This window comes from Gobio gobio (assembly GCF_949357685.1).
Source record: "Gobio gobio genome assembly, chromosome: 9".
In the NCBI taxonomy this organism is placed as follows: Eukaryota; Metazoa; Chordata; class Actinopteri; order Cypriniformes; family Gobionidae; genus Gobio; species Gobio gobio.
In genome coordinates this window covers 7,084,242-7,110,125 of record NC_137115.1, presented here as the reverse complement: position 1 = coordinate 7,110,125, position 25,884 = coordinate 7,084,242, and the positions used below count along the sequence as shown (strand labels likewise).

Below are 25,884 nucleotides of genomic sequence, written 5' to 3'. Positions count from 1 at the left end.
ATCATCTGTTTAATCACAGCCATCTCTCAAAGTTAAGGCTGCAGTTACGTCCACACATACACAAACACATCGGCGTGTATGATGAAAAACAACTTGTACTCTTACACCTGCACACTCAGCACCCAGTCGACAACTAGAGATTTTACGACCCCCCCCACCCGCTCAATGGCGTATCTCTGCGGCACACAGAAGTGCTGGCCTTTCCATTCTCATTTCTCTCTCTCCAGCACCCACTCAGCTATTATGCCTCTACCATGATGGGTCGCGGCAGTTTAATATATTTATGTCATGGGGAGATAAACAAAAAAGCTTTTGCTGGCCCCTACAGGTGTGGAGGGGAACAAAACAGCAGATTTGTTATGATTACTGTAACATGGTATGTGACAATGAATAAAAATTAAAGTATTTCTAAATAATATAACCAAGTTGTGTTTTGTCTAGATAAATAAATAAATTATATATACATACAGGGCTTGACATTAAAGGAACACGTCAACAAAAAAAAAAAAGGGGCTCATTTTCCAACTCCCCTGGAGTTAATCAGTTGAGTTTTACCGTTTTCGAATCCATTCAGCCGATCTCCGGGTCTGGCGGTGGCACTTTTAGCATAGCTTAGCATAGATCATTGAATCTGATTAGACCGTTAGCATCTTGCTCAAAAATGACCAAAGAGTTTCGATATTTTTCCTATTTAAAATGTGACTCTTCTGTAGTTACATCGTGTACTAAGGCCGACGGAAAATGAAAAGCTGCAAAGGAAAAATATTGAAACTCTTTGGTCATTTTTTTGAGCGAGATGCTAACGGTCTAATCAGATTCAATGATCTATGCTAAGCTATGCTAAAAGTGCTACAACCAGTCCCGTACATCGGCTGAATGGATTTTAAAACGGTAAAACTCGACTGTTTAACTCTAGGGGAGTTGGAAAATGAGATTTAACCCAGCGGTTGGGTTAAATGTTTGCTTAAAACAACCCAATCACTGGGTTAAAACAACCCAATTGCTGGGTTAGTCCATTTTCAACCCAACTTGGGTTGTTTTTAACCCAGCATTTTTTAGAGTGTAGTACCACTACCAAAAATAAAAATCAAGATTAAAGAGATCATGAACCTAGAAATAAAATTTTCCTTGAGCTTTTGACATATAAGAGCTCATCACACTATAAGAATATCCTGTACGTTTCTAACTGAAAAGACCAGGTGGAAGACCATCTCTGCAGAAGAAAATCAACGCCTACTTCATCATTGCAACTTTGTCCCCGCCCACTGGTGTGTTAGTGAGATGACAAGGAGAGAAGAGCGATACAGGATACCAAAGAGTGACCAAAGAGACCAAAGAGTTTCAATATTTTTCCTATTTAAAATGTGACTCTTCCGTAGTTACATCGTGTACTAAGACCGACGGAAAATGAAAAGTTGCAAAGGAAAAATATCGAAACTCTTTGGTCAGCGAGATGCTAACGGTCTAATCAGATTCAATAATCAATGCTAAGCTATGCTAAAAGTGCTACCACCAGTCCCAGAGATCAGGTGAATGGATTTGAAAACGTTAAAACTCAACTGTTTAACTGTTTAGGGGAGTTGGAAAATGAGCCTATTTTCAAAAAAAGTGGACTGTTCCTTTAACACCCGCCCAACCTGCCAAATGTGAGTGTATTTCAGCAGTGGCATGTAAATGCAATGATATTACGCAGCGCCTGTAAATATTGCCCAGCATGTTGATGGAAGTCAGCCTATTTTCAGGTGCTGTGTAATATCATTGCGCTGCTGCACTCATGGCAGCAAAGTTCCTTGATTATTACGCAGGAATGAGAGTATAGTTCCTAGCCATATCGGTCTACAAAATCGCAACTTTTCATTTTCTGTCGGTCTTAGTACACGATGTAACTATACACATCACATGTAAATAGAAAAATATTGCCGTTATTTTGTCACTTATTGAGCAGTAGGCTAGCTGGAGCCATTTAACTCCAGTCTTTGTGCTAAGCTAGGCTAGCGGTGGGTACGTCAGAGAGAGTTATGGCACGCACTGAGATGAGAATAGTATGTATGGACTTATCTAACTCTGGGGGATACAGTTGAGAAATAAAACGAATGTGTAACAGTATCCGTGCGTCAGGTCTTAAAGTGACAGCAGCCTAATATACCTGCTGACAAATTATGAGATAATATTAAAAAGATCTATATGGCAGTTTTTCCCCATGGTATCAATGTCAAAATTTCCCCATGGTATTGATGTCAAAAGCTATTATCAAGCCCTGTAAACGTACCGAACAAAAGCCAACAGGCAAATATTACAGAAGATTAAATCCTCCAAAATGTGACTGATATGCAATATTAATAATACTTTCAAAGTGTGGTTAATCTGACCCCAGCAAAAACATACAATTTAATAAATCCAAACAGAAAATTGTCAGAAGTGTATGCCTGCCCTGCAGTAATCAGAATTTTTTTTTTTAAATTCATTGCATTGATTCATGTAATTAAGATTTTCTATTTCTAAGTTCATTTGGAAAAGTCACAAAGCCATCAACCTGACCTCTGAGTTATTAAATGTGTACTGGGGTCTCTCAGACCCCAAATATGAGTTAATTAAAAGATTTTCACACGAAACTAAATGCATCTTGCAACTTCAGTGGTTTTTAAAGCAGGCATGAAGCAGACAGATCCAATGAGGATTTTATGTGATTCAATTTGCCAATTGAAATCAGCGTGAGCGCACTCAAACGCTCAAAAGCCGGATAAAGTAACAAGCAACACAGAACCCAGAAACAGATAGCTGAGATTAATCTAGTGCAAAAATGGCTATTTACAGCCAAAGCCATTTTGCAGGCATTAAATTGCACTATCATCTATATTTGGTGAATGAGAGCATGTTAGGGAACACTAGGGAGGGGGAGCACTTAAGAAGAAGATTATTCACTCGATTATAACAGTGACCCAAAGAGACTAATCCTCTGTAGATTTCTCGCCTGGCTGCCACCTTCAGTTGCTAATGGCACAAAGAGGAATATAATCCAACCTTCTCACTGGTTTTTAAAGAGCGTCTTATTGTGGCCCGATAAACAAGAATAAAAAGATTTATAGGGGGAGAAATGTAGAGATGATACACACAGAAAGAAATCAGCATGTTTTTAAGGATCAGAATGCACCTCCAGTAGCGTTTTATATATCATAACATAATAATTATCATGAACGCACCTCTCCGTGAAGTTCCGGAGGACGGTGAGCAGGTTAGCCAGCATGTTTGCCTTGCTTCCTGTCTTTTCCGGTGCTTAGGGTGTGGGTTGCTCTGCCTGGAAAAGAATGGATAAAATTTAAATGGAAACACTTTATTTTGATGGTGCCATTTGAACATTCTGTTGACTATAAGTAACTTTGCAACTACATGTCAACTAACTCTCATTAGAGTATTGGTAGACTTTGTTTTGTTAAACATCTCCTAACGCTTTATTGTGATGGTCCTTAACCGGCATTCTACTGACTAAAAGTAACTTTGCAACTACATGTTAACTTATTCTAACCATAACCCTACCAGTCTAATCTAACACTCTAATGAGAGTTAGACAACATTACTTATAATCAGCAGAATGTGTTTAAGGGGCCAAGTAAAGTGAAACCATGAAGATAATACACAATAGACAGAATTAATGTAATAAACAATTGTTCACTGTAAGAGTTTTATTAGCATACATACTGCAACTTAAATGGACTGATTATGAAACTGCAACCAAATAACCCAAATTTACCTTTTCACTCTTTATTATAGTACATTTCACAAATAATTAAGAAGAAAAGGCAAGTAACACATGAAATTAAACGTGAAATTTTGAAGCAGAAAGACTGAAGTAGCAATTTCTTGTAAAATCTACTCCATTGTTCTACGTTTACGACTTTTTTGTTTTCCAATCACTTCCATGGCCACAGGTGTATAACTCAAGCACTAGGCATGCAGACGCTTCTACACACATTTGTGAAAGAATGGGTCGCTCTCAGGAGCTCAGTGAACTCAAGTGTGGTACTGTGATAAGTTGCCACCTGTGCAATAAGTCCATTCGTGAAATTTCCTCACTACTAAATATTCCACGCTCAACTGTTAGTGGTGTTACAACAAAGTGGAAGCCATTGGGAACAACAGCAACTCAGCCACAAAGTGGTTAGAGGGCTTCATGGAATGGGTTTCCATGGCCGAGCAGCTCATCCAAGCCTTACATCACCAAGTGCAATGTACAGTGTCGGATGCAGTGGGGTAAAGCACGCCACCACTGGACTCTAGAGCAGTGAGACGTGTTCTCTGGAGTGACCAATCACGCTTCTCTATCTGGCAAGCCGATGGACGAGTCTGGGTTTGGCAGTTACCAGGAGAACGGTACTTGCCTGACTGCATTGTGCCAAGTGTAAAGTTTGGTGGAGGGGGATTATGGTGTGGGGGTTGTTTTTCAGGAGTTGGGCTTGGCCCCTTAGTTCCAGTGAAAGGAACTCTTAATGCTTCAGGATACCAAGACATTTTGGACAATTTCATGCTCTCAACTTTGTGGGGAGCTCTTCCTCTTCCGGTTATCTCTTCCTGTTCCAACATGACTGAGCACCAGTGCACAAAGCGTCGGCCCATAAAGACATGGATGAGCGAGTTTGGTGTGGAGGAACTTGACTGGCCTGCACAGAGTCCTGACCTCAACCCGATAGAACACCTTTGGGATGAATTAGTGCGGAGACTCTCCAGGCCTTCTTGTCCAACATCAGTGCCTGATCTCACAAATGTGCTTCTAGAAGAATGGTCAAAAATTCCCATAAACACACTCGTAAACCTTGTGGAAAGCCTTCCCAGAAGAGCTGAAACTGTTATAGCTGCAAAGGGTGGGCCAACTCCATATTAAACCCTACGGATTAAGAGTTCATGTGCATGTAAAGGCAGGCGTCCCAAAACTTTTGGCAATATAGTGTATATAGAAATATATAAAGTCAGAGGTATAAAGAATTTAACATGTTCTTCTCTTTATTAAATGTTTTGCTTGAAAAGTGTATATTTCTGTAAAATAAATGGCACTTTGTTTTTTGAAATAAAATCAAATTATTTTGACATTCAAGCATACAAATACTTTTTACAGTCCACATAATAAGTAAAAATGAAAGAGTGGAAGAAGGAAAGTAGGTCCATTTTCCAAGGACATTCTACTAATCCACGATTATACACTGTCCAGTATAATAGAGTGCAGCAGCCGTGACGTCAAAACACGGAAGACTAATTCACCGCTGGTTCCCATGTGATTTTCCTATGGGTTTTTATAAAAAAAAAAATCAATGATTGTGTAAAATAAGGTCTGTAGTAAACATAACTTGACAACACTTCAACGTTTTACTCTACAACATAAATTACACAGACCCCTATTGAAAAAGAAAAAACGTACGTTTCTAATAAGTAACTATGAGAACGTTTGGGGTGTGAGTGTGTGCAGTTTATGTTGTAGAACAAAACGTCCAACCGTTTACCACAGACCCTACTTTCTCATAAATTGAAAACCCCCCATCATAAAAACCCATAGGAAGATCTCGAGGGAACCACTGATGAATTAGTTTTCCGGGTTTCGGCGTCACGACTGCAGCACTATATGGGGTCATCTCTCATGGAGTGAAGTCTCTTGTATGCGTTGTGTATGTGTGAACTGGTGGGTTTGGATGTGCGAGTGTGTTTGTGCGTGTGAAACAGATGGCAGCCTGTCTCTCCGGCTCCTGATAAGCGCTGTGCTTTCCCCGGGCGTCATGTGACAGGTGCTGCACTGCTGCTTTACATAGTGAGAATGGATTCATCTCAAACTCAGCACAAAACACACACCGTCACAAATGCCCCCAATCTGTGTGCGTGCTACAATGTATGTGTATTTTACCGCCACATAAAACAAGCAATTACATTCTCTCCCTCACTCAACCTAAAAGCACATCACTGTACCTGTATCGCACTTTAATGTGCCTGTAAACTAGGATGATTTAATAATAGTGTTTTCTGTTATGTCGTAGTTGAGTCACAACTCTTGGGCCGTGTCTCAATCCACTCCCTGTTTCCCTACTTCATCAATCAATATATTGCAAACACAGATTCAGGCACTAGCAATGGCCTTGATCCACTAACCATTGGGACACTGCGGACTCAATTTCCTGACACAATTATGAGGACATAGATCATCAGGTCATAAAATGTAACTGGTAAACAAAATTGCTGTATAGCATTAAATATATATTGGCACTGTGGAATACGCATTTGTCCTGCTTTTTTATTACTTATTCAATCAGTTAATGTACATAAAGAACGGCATTCACACACTGAACAATTAGGCGAAAATAAATAAAGTTAAAATACATAAATCTACAAATAAATACATATTTTTAATCAGCATCTGACAACTAAAATGACTGTATTATACTTGCAGGGTTTTTAATAAAATAAGTATAAATGTAGCCTATTAAATAAAATAATTATTGTAATTATTGTTAATGAATTAAAATATAATATTTCAAATTATGCACATTTCTTTTAAAGACAGATTAGGTTTTGTCATTTATTTACACTTGCACTCACCCACTTATCATACTTGCAATATTTAATTACACTGAAAAAAATGATTATGGCCCAATTCAATTAAGCATAATTAATTTGTGCTCGTTTAAATAATTTGAAGTTAGTTTTTTTATTTTAATTTCAAAAATGAATTGGTTTTATGGGAATTGCATATGTTTTTGTTTAAATTGAGATGCATGATTGCAACCACTTACGATAACATTTTTTAGTAAATTCAACGAATCATTTTTTTTCAGTGTATAATACAATTATTGTAATTATTGTTAATTAATTAAAACATAATTTATAATATTTAAAAAGTCAGAAAATAAGGATTTGTCATATTTACACTGGCACTCATCCTCTGAATCTGATTATACTTGCGGGATTGGTTTATAATATACACATTTATTAAATACAACAGTTATTGTAATGATTGTTAATGAATCAAAATCTAATATTTAAAAACATACACAGACAGAAAATAAGTCTTTGCATATTTACACATGCGCTCATCTTCTGATGAGATAGGAAGAAACTAAACTATTTTGAGAAAAGGATAAAATATAGTGAGCATCCGCCACGCACTGGTGCATTCTGGGAATTTGGAGTGAATCTCTCAGTGCATAGTGATGGTTTTTGACAATGGGACAGGTCTAAAATGTCTGACTCACCAACTACTACTGAACTAGTGAGCTGATTGAAACACCCTTATCTTCAAAGTGTCCAATCCTGCACAGCACTCTGGGTAATTACGAAGTGGTTCAGGCAGTATGACAGACAGATCTAGCACAGTTCTGATTTAATGTGTTGCTCTCTTCTGAACACCTGAGTCAACAGCAACAGTGTTTAACTGAAGGGAAGGCAAACAGAAAGTATGATGGACAGAAATGGAGAGCGATAATATCCATCATTCATTAAAGCCCAGTTACAGAGACACATTGTGTAATCCATTAGCCAGCTACACTTGAAACGCTGGCTTCTTGGAAATGCTGGCTTCTGTGTGTGTGCGCTTGAAGCCCAAAGTGCCTCTATCCATCTTAAGCTGACGGAAAGACGAGTGAAATATTGATTTTACTGTTCACACCATAGTGAAGTGCAGATAACCAGCCAAATCTGCTGAATGTGGCGTAAAGCGTAACACAACTTACAGGTGCACAATGTCACACAACCCAAGACGTACAACATGCTGCAAATTCTCACTCTGTCCAGAGTTTTTCCTTCAGCATTAATTCAAATCAGTGCAGTCATATTCTCCACAGGGGCTGATGCAATATACATGCTAAAACAATTTGCAATGAAATGGTAATGACAATATTTTTTCACATTCTCTTCCTGACTGCCCAAGGCAAGGAGCTGGATGGCATCACGCAGCATTACCAACACAATTTATCTCACCTCCCCAGGTCTTGCATCACACAAACACGTCTTTGTGGGGACTCTCCATAGACGTAATAGTTTTTATACTGTACAAACTGTATATTCTCTCCCCTCATGATCTTTAACACAATAGGGAAGACTATGTCGACTTTAAAGTTTAGATAATTGCTATAGAACATTATGGAGCCGTCTTATACACACATAGGCCTACTGTACATATACTGATGAACACTTACTGGACGACTTTTACAGGGTGAATATGATAATATTATGGAGTATTATGAGTGTATTTGAATACAGTGACTGTAAAGGATTTTAACAGTTACACTAGACTGGTCTGAAGCAGGGGAGTCTCAAGAGAAGCCAGGTTATCCAGTATATGTTTCTGTTGATATGAAAAATCGGGTACTTTTAGGCTAAAAGTTTTAGCAATATGTGACCACAAAACCAGTCATAAGGGTCATTTTGAGATTTAGACATAAGCTCAATAAATTAAGCTTTCTATTGATGTATGGTTTGTTAGGACAGGACAATATTTGACTGAGATACAACTATTTAAAAATCTGGAATCTGAGGGTGCAAAAAAGTCTAAATATTGAGAAAATGCACTTTAAGGTTGTCCAAATAAAGTCCTTAGCAATGCATATTACTACTAATAATACACTTACGGTAGGAAATTTACAAAATATCTTCATGGAACATATGTTCTTAATATCCTAATGATTTTTGGCATAAAAGAAAAATCGTTCATTTTGACCCATATTGTGGCTATTGCCACAAATATACCCGTGCGACTTATGACTGGTTTTGTGGTCCAGGGCCACATACAGCGGGTGAATTATGTATATGAAGTATATTACAATGTCGTATATTACACTGATATTCTAAGTTGGTCAAAGCATTTCTAAGGATGCTGATTGTTAGATGGCAGCTGTCTGACTCTGAAATGGTGAACGGGAACATGGTTTATGTAACATTAGCAACACATTACTAACTGTTTAATAATGTAGTCAAGAAAAAGGCTAATCATATCAGCTAACGTTATGTGTCTGATGTTGTAAATAGCGATACCACTGTTCAGCGTTTACTACAGTAACTTGAGTAAGAGTTGACCGAGTGGGTCTCTGAGCTGCTAGGAGTGATTGGAGGCGGGGCTAATTTGCATATGCATGGTTGCACAAATATGAAGCAAGGGTGTAGAGTTACATTCAAGCTATTTTAGGCATGAAGAAATGAAGAAGTGAAAATAACATATTTTCTTAGCGATAGATGATATTTACTTGTCTGGCTATCACCAGACCAAGCTCAATTTAAGATTGAACATTGGTCTGGGGAGTCTGCGCTGTATTTTCTACTGCACAAGAGGCGTGATCAACGAGCATAAATCAAATGTACACAATTGGATAGTCCTTCAACCAATCAGACCACAAGAGGCGTGATCAACGGGCATTGACCCATCACTTCTCTATCCGTCATCGTGTCAAACCCTCCAATAGCGCGCCAGGTGGATAAACCAGTCTGTGATTGGTTCCCAGAAAAGTGTGACAGAAACAGTAGAAATGAATGTACAGGTTTCCAAACTGAGCTGCAGGGCGAAATCAAATCACCGGCAGATCAGGCTGGGTTTACTAGATATTTACACTAAGTGAAAATAGCTGTAGATGCTATTTACTAAGTGAAAATAGCTGTAGATGCTATTTACTAAGTGAAAATAGTGATACATTCTATTTACACCAAGTAAAAGTAGTTATTTGCAATATGTGTAAATAGTAATTAGATGCTATTTATACTTTATTTTGAGACATACATACTATCTGCACCTCAGTATTGTGGTACATAAACAGGATGCGATAAAAATATAGAGGGTAAATGATTATATTAATTAAAATTATTAAATGGATGCCACCTTAATGGGACAGAGCCCATAAAAGCCTTCCCTACACCTACCCCTAACCCTAACCCTACCCAATAAATGCTTTTATTATTATTAAACATTTCGTTAGGAACTTTATTTCCATTTTTAGAACATTTTCTTAATTTTTATTGAAAGTAAATGACTTTCCGATGTGTTATGTGATGGGAAAAGAGAGAAGAGCGAGCTCTGCAAAAGGCGGATTCGAACCCGGGTCGATCGCGTCAAAAGCTAGATCTTGAAGCCGACCGGATACGGCAAAAGTTTAATCTATCAACTAGCTCCGCTTCCCCTTCTTCTTTGCTCTGGTTGGTTGTAGCGCTATCCTATTGCGTGCAGAGGGAATTTGAAAGACAACCGTTTATCCCGCCCCTCGGATTGAGCCCTGCCAATGGTGAGTTCCCAGACCCAACATCTTGATGTGGCTCTGGCTTGTCAGGCTAACTTTCCTTACTATGCCACTGAAAACATTGAAATAAGCCTGTCATTTTTAATCTTGTTTTTCTCAAAAAGGCATTGTTAGGCGAAGTAAGTGCGAATAGCACTTGCCAACAAGGCATGCTATTTGAACTTGGTGTAAATAGACACTTAGTTTTAAGGGAGACAATTATTGACTACAAGGGGACTTTTAATCAACATTGCATTGAATATAAAAATTATTATTATTTAAATGAAAGTACACTTTAAGCAAAACTATTCACATAAAATTACTAAAACAAAATATGTAAACTATACAAGGCCTATTTTGTTCAAAATGAAAGCAAAATGTAGACTATTGACATTTTCTAGAAGTCAAATGTTCACAGTTAATGGGCTGACCTAAACATGTGGTTACTCTGATAGAACTGATTTCATACATCCACTAAAAATCTCCAAAACACCAGCGGATTAGAAGGGATTCCAAAAATAGTTCAGAAAAATGAAGTTGGCACTGAGAAAAGCTCTAGTAGCATTGTTTGAAGATGCCACTTGCTTTTGATAGATGTTCAACAGATGGGATGAAATTAATTCATCCATTGACTTTGTTTCCTCTTTTGCTAATGACGTTCAGTGTTTCCGAAGCAATGCATGTCTATGAAAATGAAAATGTGTAATTATACCACGGGTCTGTTGAATGCTCTATTCTGACTGCTTGATAAATGTTCTAAGATGTGCAATTATTTTCCAGTAAATGTGCAGCAATGAAGTTCTAGGTCAGCTGACACTTCCGTATCACTTCATTTCAGTTATTGGCCATTCAAAGTCACTGATCAAGCAAACAAATATGACAAACATAAAGCACGCTCTATTCCTTTCTTCTGCTACTTGTCTCCGCACGCACATTAGTATTTTAAATAAGCAGATGCTAGGGCATTCTGAATGGTTGCCCACCCGCAAGTTTCTGATCTCCAGTTTTTCTGTAGTTTTTCCATCCGTTTTATCATCTTTAAAGCTAATACCACTCGTCTCCTCAACAAGCTCAGTACTTAGGGTTAGAGGTTTAGAAAAGAGCCTTTCCAAGTACCTCTAATTATAACCGAGGCACACAAAAAGCATCAGAAGTGCAGATAGAAAGAGAGGAGATTTGAGGGAAGGGCCAGTCATGAACATAGATAAGACGAATCTGCTGGGAGAAGAGCTCGGCCGATGTGTGTGTGTGTGTGTGTGTGTGTGTGTGTGTGTGTGTGTGTGTGTGTGTGTGTGTGTTTCATTTGAAGAGAATGCTTGTTTTGTTAGATCATTCACCACAGCAAAAAGACAATGTGGTCTGCAGATGTGACCCCATGTAATGAACTCATTAATGATTACAATTACTCTCCGTCTGAATAAAAGCGATACCACAGGGATTATTAGAGCTGACAGCATAGCAACACGCAAAGAGCAATTACACACTTACATATGCATACTTATGTTCACAGACATATTACATGATGCAACATGTTCAGGGAGGGAAATATAGCACACACAAACGTTGAGCGTTGTTCTTTCATCCCATCGATTGCTCATTTCAAAGAAACACTTTAGCACAGTAGCGTCTGAAGATACACAGGGTTTTTTTTATAGAGCCACTTTTCTAAAAATCTAAGGTGAACGAAAATCTCGACATGAGAAAGCATTTCTTCCTGCAAAAATCAATCGGACACTTTAACAGCTGACACTTGATACCTCAAGCTGATATCCTCAAACCTAGGGGAAAAAAAAACATGAGGCTGAAGATGCATTTTGAAAGAAAGAAGCTGTCGAGGCTCTCTCTGGCGAGTGTGGATATCGGTTTCGCTATCCTCTGAAAATCCACATATTAAATAATTGATGTTGTGTATGCAAGTGTGTGCACTTTGTTTGCTTGGATCTGACACATAAAAGGAGTGTGTGTATCTACTGTCTGCTTGATTGCAGACACCAATGTGTGCTGAATTATTAAAATATATAGTTAAAAGATTGAATTATTGATCTCAACTCTTCAGAGGTCAGACCGACTGTTCTAGAAAATGTAAGGCGCTGTGATTATGTCTCCTTAAAGAGGACCTATTATGCCCCTTTTCAAAGTCTTGATTTTGTTTTCAGGCTATACCAGAATAGGTTTTGATGCTTGAATGTTCAAAAAACATTATTTTACACATATTCTCCATTGCTGCAACTACTCTCTTCCCAGTCTGTCAGAAACGCTCTGTTTAGTTTCGGTCTCTATGAAGCCCGCCCCCCTGAAAAGCAGAATGTTCTGTAATTGGTCTACTGGACCAATTTGGGGAAACCCTGTGAGTTTCAACAGCAACACACTACTAACTCAACTCACAAGGCCCCGCCCATTTATTTGCAAATGCCTTGGGTGGAAATTATTAAAATGAGGAATATTGTTCAAGACTACAATGGAGGCGTTTCAGGGAGTTCAGAAACAGTGCCCACTGATATAGAGATCCTTTTGCAGACCTTTTTCATGCTCAAACAGCAACATTACACACTAAAGAAAGATGAACATGTAGTCTCGCATAGCCAGACCTTCAGACTGACGGCAGAAGGTCTGGACTCACAGTTTTCATTGGTCAAGGACCGCCCAAGAGGACGTTTGACTGACATGTAACGTAACCAATCATAGTTTGTTTTGTTATGTCATAATGTAAAGTCGATGTCCCTGCAATAACAGACCGACGTGCATCTATAAATTATTAATTCAAGAACGTTATGCACGTTTACTGCAACAATGGAGCTGCGAACTTCTCATACTTTTGAAAATCCAGCGTTTAGTTGATCCTGGTAAGCGCTCATTGTCACAGTTGTAAACACTACGACGTTCTTCCACGTGGAGGTTGGGCTTCACGGCATCTGTTTCTAGGCGGACCGTTAAAGAACGCAACACACTCGTATCGCGGACATCCTGTAGAATTCAACCAATCAGATGACGACTTCAAAACTCCTAGGCTGAATTCGAAATCGCCCCCTATACCCTCAAATAGGGCATTATTTGAGGGGACAGCCATTTGTAGTGGTGTCCGAAAACATAGTGGACGTTATTGAGTGCACTCATTCAATCCCACAATGCACCGCATTAACGAGTGTACAGACGATGTACGCTCAACGGCTGTACGACTTCACGCACTCGTTTTCATTCACTCCTTCTAGGTCAGTGGTCGGGAACCTATGGCTCGCGAGACACACCTGGCTCTTTGACAAAAATAATGTGGCTCAGGTCTCTCACCCTTTACCAACAAATTATCAATAAAAGAAATTAGACACATCAACAGAGATCCGCTCTCTGCAGAAAAAAGCAGCCAATTGCCTTGTTGTACAGCCTACCGAAGTTAATGAAACGTATGATAATAATAACTAATATTCAAGTTGTACCGGCCGTGCGCGTTCAGTGCTGTTCACGAGTGTCACGAGTCGCAACAGCAAATCAATACCCACTTACGTTTCTGGGGTAACAGCTTCTGCTCTGGGATTCAAGCAGCTGTGGCTTGTTTAAGGTAACCGAAAACCATTTTTAGAACAGCAGCGAAAATGTAAAAGTATATATACAAAGCTATACAAACTTGAATATATCCTTTTATTGAAACTGGTGGTCTGCTGTGGAAAAAGACATTTCGAAACATTTCACACGTGGGTACTTTCGCTTTTGCCGCAGTGACCCTTGTGATAAATAAATGTGTATTTATGATAATCCACGCAGATTTCAGTTGACGAAAATGAATGATTAAAGCGCGATAAGCCGCGAAAGACAACTGAATTACTGACAGGATGCTGTGCACGCGCTCCGAGCGCAACACGGACAAGCACAGCTTTGTCCTCGGCTGCACGTCAAATTAATAGGCTACAGAAATATATCAAAATGCCAAGTCGAGTATTCACGTAAACACAGTAGATGTTCACACACACGACGAGGATTTATAACTCAACCTCACAAAGGCCTGCACAATTAATTCCATATTGCAACTTATTTATTGTTCGCTGCATATGAGTTTGTTTTAAGTTATGGACCTAATAATTACTATTGTTGAAATTTTAGTGGAAAAAAAAGCATGTTTTTTAATAATCATTTAATATTATTTTTTACTGTGGCTCTTTTGGAAAAATGCATTAACCAAAAATGGAAAAATGTCTCTTTGGTCAAAAAAGATTCCCGACCCCTGTTCTAGGTGAACTGTATTTGTGGATAACGTTGGGAATACGCTCTAAAAAGAAAGGTTCTATATGGCACCAAAAATGGTTCTTGGTTCGTAATCATAGGGGAACCTTTTTAAGTGCTACTGTATATAGCACCAATTTTGGTGCTACTTACCCCTTTTCCACCAAAGCAGAGCTAGAGCTAGATCGGAGCCAGAGCCTAGTTTCAAACCGGTTCTTTGTGTTTCCACACCCAAAGCCCCAGCTCCGAGCCAGGAAAAGTGGTTCTTAAGTAGCACCAAAACATTGCTGGGCTAGAACAGGGCTAGAAGTAAGAACAGATTACGCCAGGCGCTGGGGGCGGGGTCAACAAGACGAACACAAACTTGAGATCCGCCATTTTTGAAATAGCAGCTAATGGAGCTAACAGCTGCTGCTCGTTTGTAATCTCCGTCTATACAAATTACGGCGAACTGCATGAATGCGTTGGATTCGCTGTGTTTTCGTTGTGTTTTGATGCCGATGTAGGATCGTAAAGCCATGTGAATCAATAGTAACGCAACGTTTGCTTTGTTGATGGAAGGCTTGTTCGCAGCGGTGCTGTGCAGAGACCGATCGCCGTATGATAACGAGTCCAGCGAGAGCATATGACTCCTTATGCTTTTGATTCACTCATGCGTTTTTTTTTATATATATCATACGTGGATCGGACTGCGCAGCGCCGATGTGTCTCGAACAAGCCTGGTGTGTGTGTGTTTCCCGCTGCCCAGGGTTGCCAGGTTTTCACAACAAAACCCGCCCAATTGCTACTCAAAACAAGCCCAATCGCGTTCCAGGGGGGCTTCCCCGGTAAAAATCACATTTGGGGGTAAAATATGTGTTTTTTTGGCATGGTTGCCTACTAAAAGGTTGCCTACTCGCATTCCCGGGGCTAAATATCACATAATTGGGGTCGCTTCATCCCGCGGACATGAAAAAAACAGCCCGTCGGCAAAACCACAGACTTGGCAACACCTCGCTAGCGTTGCTGAGAGAGATGAGACGTATACAGTGACGTAAGACATGGCTCTGTTGTGGCTCTCAGCACATGTGGAAAAGCAAACGGTTCTTAGAAGGCTCCTCAGTCGAACCAACTATGAACTGGGACTAGCTCTGGCTCTGAATTAGCTCTAGCACTGCCTTGTGGTGGAAAAGGGGTAACTGTGGTTCTTCAGCCGTTCTTCACCGGTTCTTTGACTAAGATGCTATATAGCACCAAAAGTGGTTCCTCTATGATTACGAAGAAGAACCATTTTTGGTGCCATATAGAACCTTTTTTTTTAGAGTGTAGTGAATGAGGGTTTAGGGGGCGATTACAGATTCAGCCATAAAGTGTTTCCAGATAAGTGTGCTATATGCATCAGACATTCAGCCAACGGTCCGTGGGTGTGACGTCATTAGGCTGAGACTAATGAACATGTAACAAAGCATAATAAGTCCCCTTTAAAGGAATAGTTTACCCATAAATATGATAATAAATACAGGTGCTGGTCATATAATTGGAATATCATCAAAAAGTTGATTTATTTCACTAATTCCATTCAAAAAGTGAAACTTGTATATTATATTCATTCATTACACACAGACTGATATATTTCAAACGTTTATTTCTTTTAATTTTGATGATTATAACAGACAACTAAGGAAAATCCCAAATTCAGTATCTCAGAAAATTATAATGTAAAAAGGTTCAATATTAACACCTGGTGCCAAACTCTAATCAGCTAATTAACTCAAAACATCTGCAAAGGCCTTTAAATGGTCTCAGTCTAGTTCTGTAGGCTACACAATCATGGGGAAGACTGCTGACTTGACAGTTGTCCAAAAGACGACAATTGACACCTTGCACAAGGAGGGCAAGACACAAAAGGTCATTGCAAAAAAGTCTGGCTGTTCACAGAGCTCTGTGTCCAAGCACATTAATAGCGAGGCGAAGGGAAGGAAAAGATGTGGTAGAAAAAATTGTCCAAGCAATAGGGATAACCGCACCCTGGAGATGATTGTGAAACAAAACCCATTCAAAAATGTGGGGGAGATTCACAAAAAGTGGACTGGAGCTGGAGTCAGTGGAACCACTACGCACAGACGTATGCAAGACATGGGTTTCAGCTGTCGCATTCCTTGTGTCAAGCCACTCTTGAACAACAGACAGCGTCAGAAGCGTCTCGCCTGTGCTAAAGACAAAAAGGAAAAAAGTGCTCCAAAGTTATGTTCTCTGATGAAAGTAAATTTTGCATTTCCTTTGGATATCAGGGTTCCAGAGTCTGGAGGAAGAGAGGAGAGGCACACAATCCACGTTGCTTGAGGTCCAGTGTAAAGTTTCCACAGTCAGTGATGGTTTGGGGTGCCATGTCATCTGCTGGTGTTGGTCCGCTGTGTTTTCTAAGGTATAAGGTCAACGCAGCCGTATACCAGGAAGTTTTAGAGCACTTCATGCTTCCTACTGCTGACCATCTTTATGGAGATGCAGATTTAATTTTCCAACAGGCCTTGGCACCTGCACACAGTGCCAAAGCAACCAGTACCTGGTTTAAGGACCATGGTATCCCTGTTCTTAATTGGCCAGCAAACTCGCCTGACCTTAACTCCATAGAAAATCTATGGGGTATTGTGAAGAGGAAGATGCGATATGCCAGACCCAACAATGCAGAAGAGCTGAAGGCCACTATCAGAGCAACCTGGGCTCTCATAACACCTGAGCAGTGCCACAGACTGATCGACTCCATGCCACGCCGCATTGCTGCAGTAATTCAGCAAAAGGAGCCCCAACTAAGTATTGAGTGCTGGACATGCTCATACTTTTCATGTTTATACTTTTCAGTTGGCCAAGATTTCTAAAAATCCTTTCTTTGTATTGGTCTTCAGTAATATTCTAATTTTCTGAGATACTGAATTTGGGATTTTCCTTAGTTGTCATTACAATCATCGAAATTAAAAGAAATAAACATTTAAAATATATCAATCTGTGTGTAATGAATGAATATAATATACAAGTTTAACTTTTTGAATGGAATTAGTGAAATAAATCAACTTTTTGATGATATTCTAATTATATGACCAGCACCTGTAGCCTATATGTCTTTATTTATTCACCCATAAAGGACATACAAAGGACAAAAAGACATAAATATGAATTTAAGGTTTTATCCAAGTCTTCCTGAGAGACACTATCAATAAACATTGATCTTTATAACATTTATTTATTAATGAATGTAACATTGGTGTAGTTCTCATACTGCTATTGCTGGCATTTTATGAAACCAATAAGCAACTTGGGGTTGTGCGTTACAGTGTTTTTATTATATTAAGGGAAGCTGTGTGTCTTTAAACACCATGGAAAAAATACTCTTTGGCACTGCCTCATATGGCTTATTGCATTAGTATATACTGTAACTTATACTGTATATTTATAACATTTTTATATTATGTGACAAACACATTATGCAATGATTAACATCCACTTATTATCTCAGAAAAAGAGAGATAACTCTTCGATTCTACTCCACTTTTTAAAACATTATCTAAATGTTTATTTAAAACAACTTCTGGCTTCATAAAAATGGCAGTGTGCTTAGTACACAACTGCAAAACTAACCGCAGTAAGAGTAGCTACAATATAATTTGCTTGAAACAACACGAGTAGTATGGACACAAGCTATTCTGAACACAGGAGGAGGGAGAGGGACAGTAAGGAGAGGTGTTAATGCAATTTTGATCCACACAGCAGTCTGCCAGAGAGGCAGATGGGACAGGGGAGACCTGTTCCATAATTTCTTGTTCCTGTGTGACTCACAGGCCAAACAGCAGGTGTATCGTGTCAGCGGAAGCGACATTAGTGCATGAGTGTGTGTGTGTGAGTTACACACATGTTCCATCATACTCTTTAATCTCAGGCATTTGCACTCTGGAGAAGGTGTTTGGTCACAAGAGCAGCAGACAGTTATTACGTGAAGATGTTATGAAAGATAGCGTGTGCTATGATAGAGGAAGCCTGTGTTTATTCAGTTTGTGATGAGGAAAAGACACAAAATAAAATAAAAAATATGAAAATACAGATTTTGCAATGGAGGCTTTCTCTTGATGCTCATGTGTACATGTGTGTGTGTGTCCTAGGCTACTATAGCATGACCTTTCTTAGCTCGAGACATATATTTGATATCCATGACCTTTTGAACAGCCAAACAAGAATACAAATACTAAAACAATCACAAATACACTCTCAGGTTTAACTGTGAGTACGTAAAAAGCGGTCAATAAAACCTGCATGCTACATTTCATCTCCTGAAGCTGCTGAAGAAAAAACAAAAACCTGACCACATTTTCTTGTTTTTGAAATTGTTTATGGACCTCTTTACCCTTTCTAGACTTTAATTATTAAGCTCTTGACTAGACTTTCATTAATTCAAACTGTGGAATCTGAGGATTCTCTGTCAGAAAAACAACATCGTCTGATCCTCTCGCTCTTCTCATGATGACCTCAGATTACTCGATGTTGACTCCTTTGATCCTCCTCCATTTCTTTTTGATTTTCTTTTTTGCCACAGGTAAATGTGAGCGTCATTGTGCTTTTTTAGCCTCCTACAACCTTTAACCAGCTCCTGCTTCTAATGTTGCTTCCCTTTCATATTATACAGCTCTTCTTGATTCATTTATATCCATTGCACTTTTGGCAATTTTTTTTTTTTTTTTTGCAAGGCAAAGGCAGATGAAGAGGGGGAAGTTCTCTCTCGCCATGGTCAAAATAAAAGTCCCAGGCCTGTCAAATTAGTATAATACAATTAGTGCCTTTTAATAAGGATTAATCTATATTTAATTTATTATTTATGGAGTGCAGACTGTTTTATAACTTTCTTCAGTTTCTGTATATTTATTATGTATGAGGGCCACAGGTATATGACATATGTGAAGATTGTTTTGAAGATAGATTTTTTTACATCCTATTAAAATGATATTGTTGAATGTCTATCATTAAAGGGGTGGTTGATTGCTAAAGGGAGTTTTAGCTCAAAATACCCCACAGATCATTTTTATAGCGTGTAAAAAATAATAATAATAATAATTAATAATATATATATAGCTTGTTAAACTGTCTTTTTGTGGGTGAGCAAAAATGTGCTGTTTTTGTGTCCCTTTAAATGCAAATGAGCTGCTGCTCATGGGGCGGAGCTTCAAGAGTAGGGTTGGGAATCGTGAGAAATTTTCCGGTTCCGGTTCTGGTTCCGGTTCCGCCTAACGATACCGGTTCCGATTCCGGTTCTATAAAAATTATTAAACAAATAGTGGTAAAGGAAAAAGGCACAATACGCAACTCAAACAATCCATTTTGTGTTTATTACTTGCTCTAAAATTAATTTACAGGTTGGCAATGTCAAAAAAGTCCTGTACTGTAAATATATTACAGTATTAATTAAGCCATTCTTGCAACACATTTTTTTTTCAAATGAACACCTCTGAAATTGTCTTATTACATTTTATCTCTCTGTCTCTGAATAAAACCAAGTTATAAATTATATTTATTAGTTATATTTATTAATTAGTTGTATATTAATTTAATAGTAATTCAGTTATTCAGTGAACTTGTAAATAATAAATTGCAATTCAGCATTACAAAGGTAATTGTGCCTAAACGCTTACCTAAACCATGGTGACTCAACGGTTGACAAATATATATATATATATATATATATATATATATATATATATATATATATATATATATATATATATATATATATATATATATATATATATATATATATATATATATATATATATATATATATATGTATGTATAGGACTTTCACTATAAATCTGGTATAAGCCCTGAGGCACTCTGTGCTGTAGCAAATGTTTTGTCAAATTGCTAGTGCAGCCTCCTTTGCATGTTATTAACTTTTCACATGTGTTACATTTTGCTTCATTATCATTCATTCTTTGGAAATGAATCCATACTTGTGACTTTCTCTTTGCCATGCTGGTGGTCAACGAGAAAATATCTGACGCAAAACCGTAAATGTGTAGCGCGAGGGCTTTCAGTGCTGAACTGCGTTGCACTCCTGGAAGCGGCAGGCAATGATGAGGTGAGCCGGGGTTGCCAGGTTTTCACAACAAAACCCGCACAATTATTACTCAAAACTAGCCCAAAACAAGCCTAATCGCGTTTCAGGTAAAATTCGCATTTCCGGCGCTAAATATCACATAATTGGGGTCGCTTCAACCCGCGGACATGAAACACAGCCCGCGGCAACAGTGGAAAACGGGAAAGCGGAAAACCACGGACTTGGCAACACTGGCTGTCACTCGCTATTAAAGGATACGCTTCCAGCGCTTCGCACACACATTGCACCAGAACCGTTTTCGGAACCGAAACTTAGGAATTTCGCGCAGTTCTGGTATTTTCCAAAAATCAGTTTCGGTTCTGCATAAGAACCGGTTCTCGGTTCCCAACCCTATTCAAGAGCTTGTGTTAGCAGCTCTGATTACCTCACGCAGACAGGCAATGAAATTGTTCAGCCTAGGGATGCTCATTTTGGTTAATTTTCCGGGCCGACAACCGCTGCTCATTATCCGAATATTAACCGTTAAATGATTTATAATATTGAATTGGCATTAAATAAAAATACAATTGACGTGTGTCTGTGACCCGTTAGACACATTTTATTTCACAGGTTTATTTTACCGTGCAAACAGCAGCATAGGCTACATGCTGTTCTGTTGCTCAACAACAACAGAACCTGGATTTACATTATCAAATTTCCGCGCACCTGCAGCGTTTCTGACAACAGAGAAAAACAGAATAAAATAATATAAATAAAAAGCATAAAAAAATAGGCCTACAAAATATTTTTCACTTAAATAATTAAATTAAGATGACAAAACGAAAATACACTGAATCCGTTTGAAACTTTGAAGAACTGGAACAGTTTTTTTCCGTAAGAATACGTTTTTGAATCCACACCAGATGTTTTTATTTTATTTATTTTTTTTAAAGTAACATGTCTACGTGATGTCTGGAGCGCAGCCTGTTGACAGTAAGACCCGCAGCAGGAAACACCCTTTCAGATGGCACTGATGTCCCGGGAATACAGAGATAACGCCTCGCTAGAGTGACCAGCCTCGGGAAGTGTCTTTCATTTGCTTTCCACCAGTCTAGAGCTTGTGCTACTGCTGTATTTTATTACCGTGTAGCATATTTTGCAAGTAACCGTCGCCCTTTCTGTCGAAATGGTCCCACACAGTAGGCCTACTTCTTTTCCATTGCTCCATTTTGCAAAATATGTATGTGTAGACACTTGTGGTTGCACGTGTCGACGCGCCCCTTGAGTTAACAAATATAACATATTTTTCTTTAACCATGCAGCAGGAAAAAAACAACAACTATTAAACCGTTTAACTGATAGTATTAATCCGTCAAAATTCTTACTTTCAACGGTCAATGGTTAAACGATCAATATGAGCATCCCTAGTTCAGTTTTTTATGTTCAAACCGGAGTTGGACAATAATGGAGAGACTCAAGAAGAAGTGCCAACATGTAGAATGAAACAAAATGTTCCTGAATGGTTAGTTGATGAATTTATGCAGCTGATGTGGAGTTAACTATCTTAAAGTCATTGATTAGCATATTCTGTCATGTCATGATTATCTATCTCACCCCCTTTGTTGTGTGTTCCCGGGGGTGGGGTTTATGTAAATTTAAGGGTTAGTGATGTCACTAACACGGGAGGAAGCTTGTGTAGTCCCTCCCAGCCGTTTGTTGTAGTCCTTAAAAGCAATTTCTTTAACAGAAAATATCTCCCTATACTTTGAACTTTGAGCGGGGTAACTTTGCAGATGTTGTTTAGGCTCAAACAGTAACATTACTAACTAAACTAAAGTTAAAAAAGTGAGATCATAATCAACAACCCCTTTAATGTTTTAAATTGGGGGAATAATTAATTTCAAAGAGACATCAGTAGCTGTATTAGTATCAGCACGGTAAAAAAAATGCAGGTCTCCAATTGAAATTTTTCTAGTGACTGATCACATCTACATTTTTTTGTAGTTAAATTGCATCAATTCACAGAAATTCAGTTTGGCCAACTGAAAAATGTAGATGTGTTTGATCACTAGAAAATTTTCAATTGGAGACCTGCATTTTTTTTTTACAGTGTGATACTGGTATTTATTCATAAAAAAATGCTATTACAACACAATATACTGTCTTTAAGTTGTTTCTACATTATTTATTACAATGGAAAAACTTGATGTTTTAATCTTGATTACAGAAAAACAATGTGTGATTTAATTAGTCATTTTTTAAATATATTGACAGCACTAAATAAAATAAATAATAATATTATATATAAAATCGGCATTAGCAGGTGAGTTTTTCCGGTTGGCCGATAAGTTTCCGAATTTTTATTTTCAGTGCTGAAAACAGCAGAAGTCACATTAGTTTACTGTCTTTGTTTATCAGTTCTACCTAATAAATTAAGAAATTAACAGTTAAATACAGGAATTATAAAACAGAAAAGTAACAATTTAACTACATTCCATTTTCAAGTTTCTGCATGCTGTTTCAGCAATAGATCGTAAAAAAATATGGACGACGCATCTTCACTACCTTCCACTGAAGAAAAGTGAAGCCGGCAACGTCCGAATATGGCACTGACATCTTGCACATATATTTGAAATGTTATTTGATTGTTTAGTTTGTCTTGCGTTGATTAGAATACATGGAGGGGCGGGGTTTATGAGCTATACTGGGACCAACCACCTGGGGGCTTCCGTTTTCAACACGATTGCGGCAGGCTTGGTTTAAGCGAAAATTCAAAGTTCGGAATCGCATAAATATGATAATTCTAGCATGGCATTAATACACCTTAATACATGAAATTATAAACTTAAAAAACATAGCCTACGTAAATACTGACTTCATTCATTTCAAATAGACTTCATTATGTTTTATCAATATTTTCCAGAATTTAAGAAAATTCTTGACCGCCATCTTGGATTTTTCTGCCTCTTTTTCCGTTCTCTACAGTCTCTTCGGTGTGTGTAGTGTAGTTTTTGTTGGATTGATTAACTGATTATTGTGTTTGCTCATTAGCTGATTGCTTGACTGCCCACACAGGCGTGTTTTACTCTGCAGCAGGGGCCCAAACACTGGCCTTCGTTAAGCCTCGTTACACTCCTTAACCGTCATTAGAGTGCTCTTAATTGCTCCACCGCAGTGCCAGTCCACAGCGGGCAGCGGCGTGCGTACCGTATCCTACTAAAAGCAGACAAGGGCCTTCTTCTTTTAAAGAGAAGACACACGTGCTATTTTTAAGCTAATCTTTCAACTCTGTTTATCTCTTCATACTCAGAAAGAATCATCTTGGAACTATACTTAGGAATATCTTCAAGTTGAAAACTGATAGAGAAGCCAGTGATGTTAGAGCCAGAAGTGTGTGAGTGTGTGTTTGAAAGTGCAGAAGCAAACAGAAAACATCCAGGCACACTCATGCAGATTGATTTAATTAACGTTTACTAAGTGCTTTTAAGAACCTTCTCTTTTATGACACAGCCAACATGCCAGCATCACATTGCCTGGCTTCTGCAGATGTTATGCAAACCAGTGTTATTTTAGTATCATTGTATGGAGCATAGACTGTAAAAAAAAGATTGATGATGCACGTTCACTCTCTTCCATTGTAGTAAGTGAAGCCGGCAGTGTCCAAATATGGCACTGACATCTTGGGTCTCGAGTCTAGCGACTTGGAGCACGAGTCTGTGCAGTGAGAGCAAAGTGGAGCCGTGATATCATGGTCCCGTCCACACTCATGGAAAATATAGTTATGGAAATGTAGAAATTAACAGCTGCACTGCGTGTTATATGGCATTTTTAGGATAAAAATTTGCTTCAATATCTCGAGGAAAGGAATTCCCCCCTAAAGCTCCAGTCTCCTCCCAAAGTTCCCGAAAAAAGTCCATTGGCACCTCGGTGACTACTTTGCTCAGAGAAGCAGTCAATCTCAGCTGTCAATCATAATGTCACCCCCCCCCCCATTTTATAGCATCAAATAAACAAACTACAACCAAACTTATTTAAAGAACGAACACTTTCTACTATAATCAGTGTGATACAAACTACCTAAAATGACAGAAATCTTTGGAAAAAGTGTCATTTGATTGTTTAGTTTGTCTATGTCCCATTACATTACGTGGAGAGGGCGGGCTGAATGAGCTATACTGCATCCAGCCACGTGGGGGCGATCGATCACTTTTCAGGACTAGTGTCATGTGGTATGCTTGGTATGGAGCCCCCAAAAGGACATGTACCCCTTTTCCACCAGAATGAACCAGGTGCTAGTTCAGAGCCAGTGCTAGTACCGGTTTGAGTTGGTTCGACAGACGAGCCTTCTAAGAACTGGTTTGCCTTTTCATTAAAAAAAAATTTTTGGCAATGCTTTTGCATTCTCTTACAAATGTTTTGTGAAACAACTTTGTGCTCACTCACAAACACAAAAGTTTTGCGAACGCAAAGTTTATCATGGGAACGTAAAATATTTGCGAGAGAACGCAAAACCATTATTTTGTCTTATTTTTTTTCTTCCCATCTCATATTTTCATATCTCATACCACCATGTCCCCTTAGAGTGGGCTCATTATAATTGAGATACTATTATAGTTTTTATTAATAATTTGTTTTTTTTGTTTTTTATACTATCTCTGTGTAATTTTAGTTTTAGTTATTTAATTTTGAATCATAAGTTTTTAAAATTTAAGTTTTAGTGATTTTTTTTGTTTTTGACATTTTATTAAAATGTCTATGTTTTTTATTTTTGGTTTTAGATTTTTTAGTACATCAACTTAAACTTAATGAAAATGAGAGATGTTGCCTAGGTATTTAGCTGAAATAAAATAAGTGTACAATTTCTATATTTTACTATATTCAAGTTAATATTTTGTTTCAAGCAAAAAACATTTTTTTTTAACTTTAGATTTAGTAACCTATAATAACCCTGCTACAAACAAACACACACACACACACACACACACACACACACACACACACACACACACACACACACACACACACACACACACACACACACACACACACACACACACACACACTCTCTCATGTTGGGTTTTCATGTTTTATGGGGACTTTCCATAGGCGCAATGGTTTTTATACCGTACATACTGTATATTCTATCCCCCTACACTGCCCCTGCCCCTAAACCTACCCATCACAGGAGACATTCTGCAGTTTTACATTTTCAAAAAACATCACTTAGTCTGATTTATAAGATGTTTTCCTCATGGGGACCTAAAAATGTCCCCACAACGACCTAAAAATGTCCCCACAACGACGAGGATTTTGGATATTGCCATCTTTGTAGGGACATTTTGTCCCCATAACGTAGGGATTACCAGTCCACACACACACACACGC

The 25,884-nt window shown here is 38.4% G+C and overlaps 1 protein-coding gene across 4 annotated transcripts in view; it reads right to left on the bottom strand.

Moving 5' to 3' along the window:
- The window catches only part of sphkap (SPHK1 interactor, AKAP domain containing), a 259,654-nt gene that overhangs the window by 159,701 nt on the left and 74,069 nt on the right, over nucleotides 1–25,884 (bottom strand). For all 4 annotated transcript variants that reach the window (XM_079825691.1, XM_079825693.1, XM_079825692.1 and 1 more), the window contains one exon: nucleotides 3,201–3,295. In XM_079825691.1, the coding sequence (XP_079681817.1) occupies nucleotides 3,201–3,244 (44 nt within the window). In that variant the 5' untranslated portion in view covers nucleotides 3,245–3,295. The remainder of the gene's footprint in view (nucleotides 1–3,200; nucleotides 3,296–25,884) is intronic.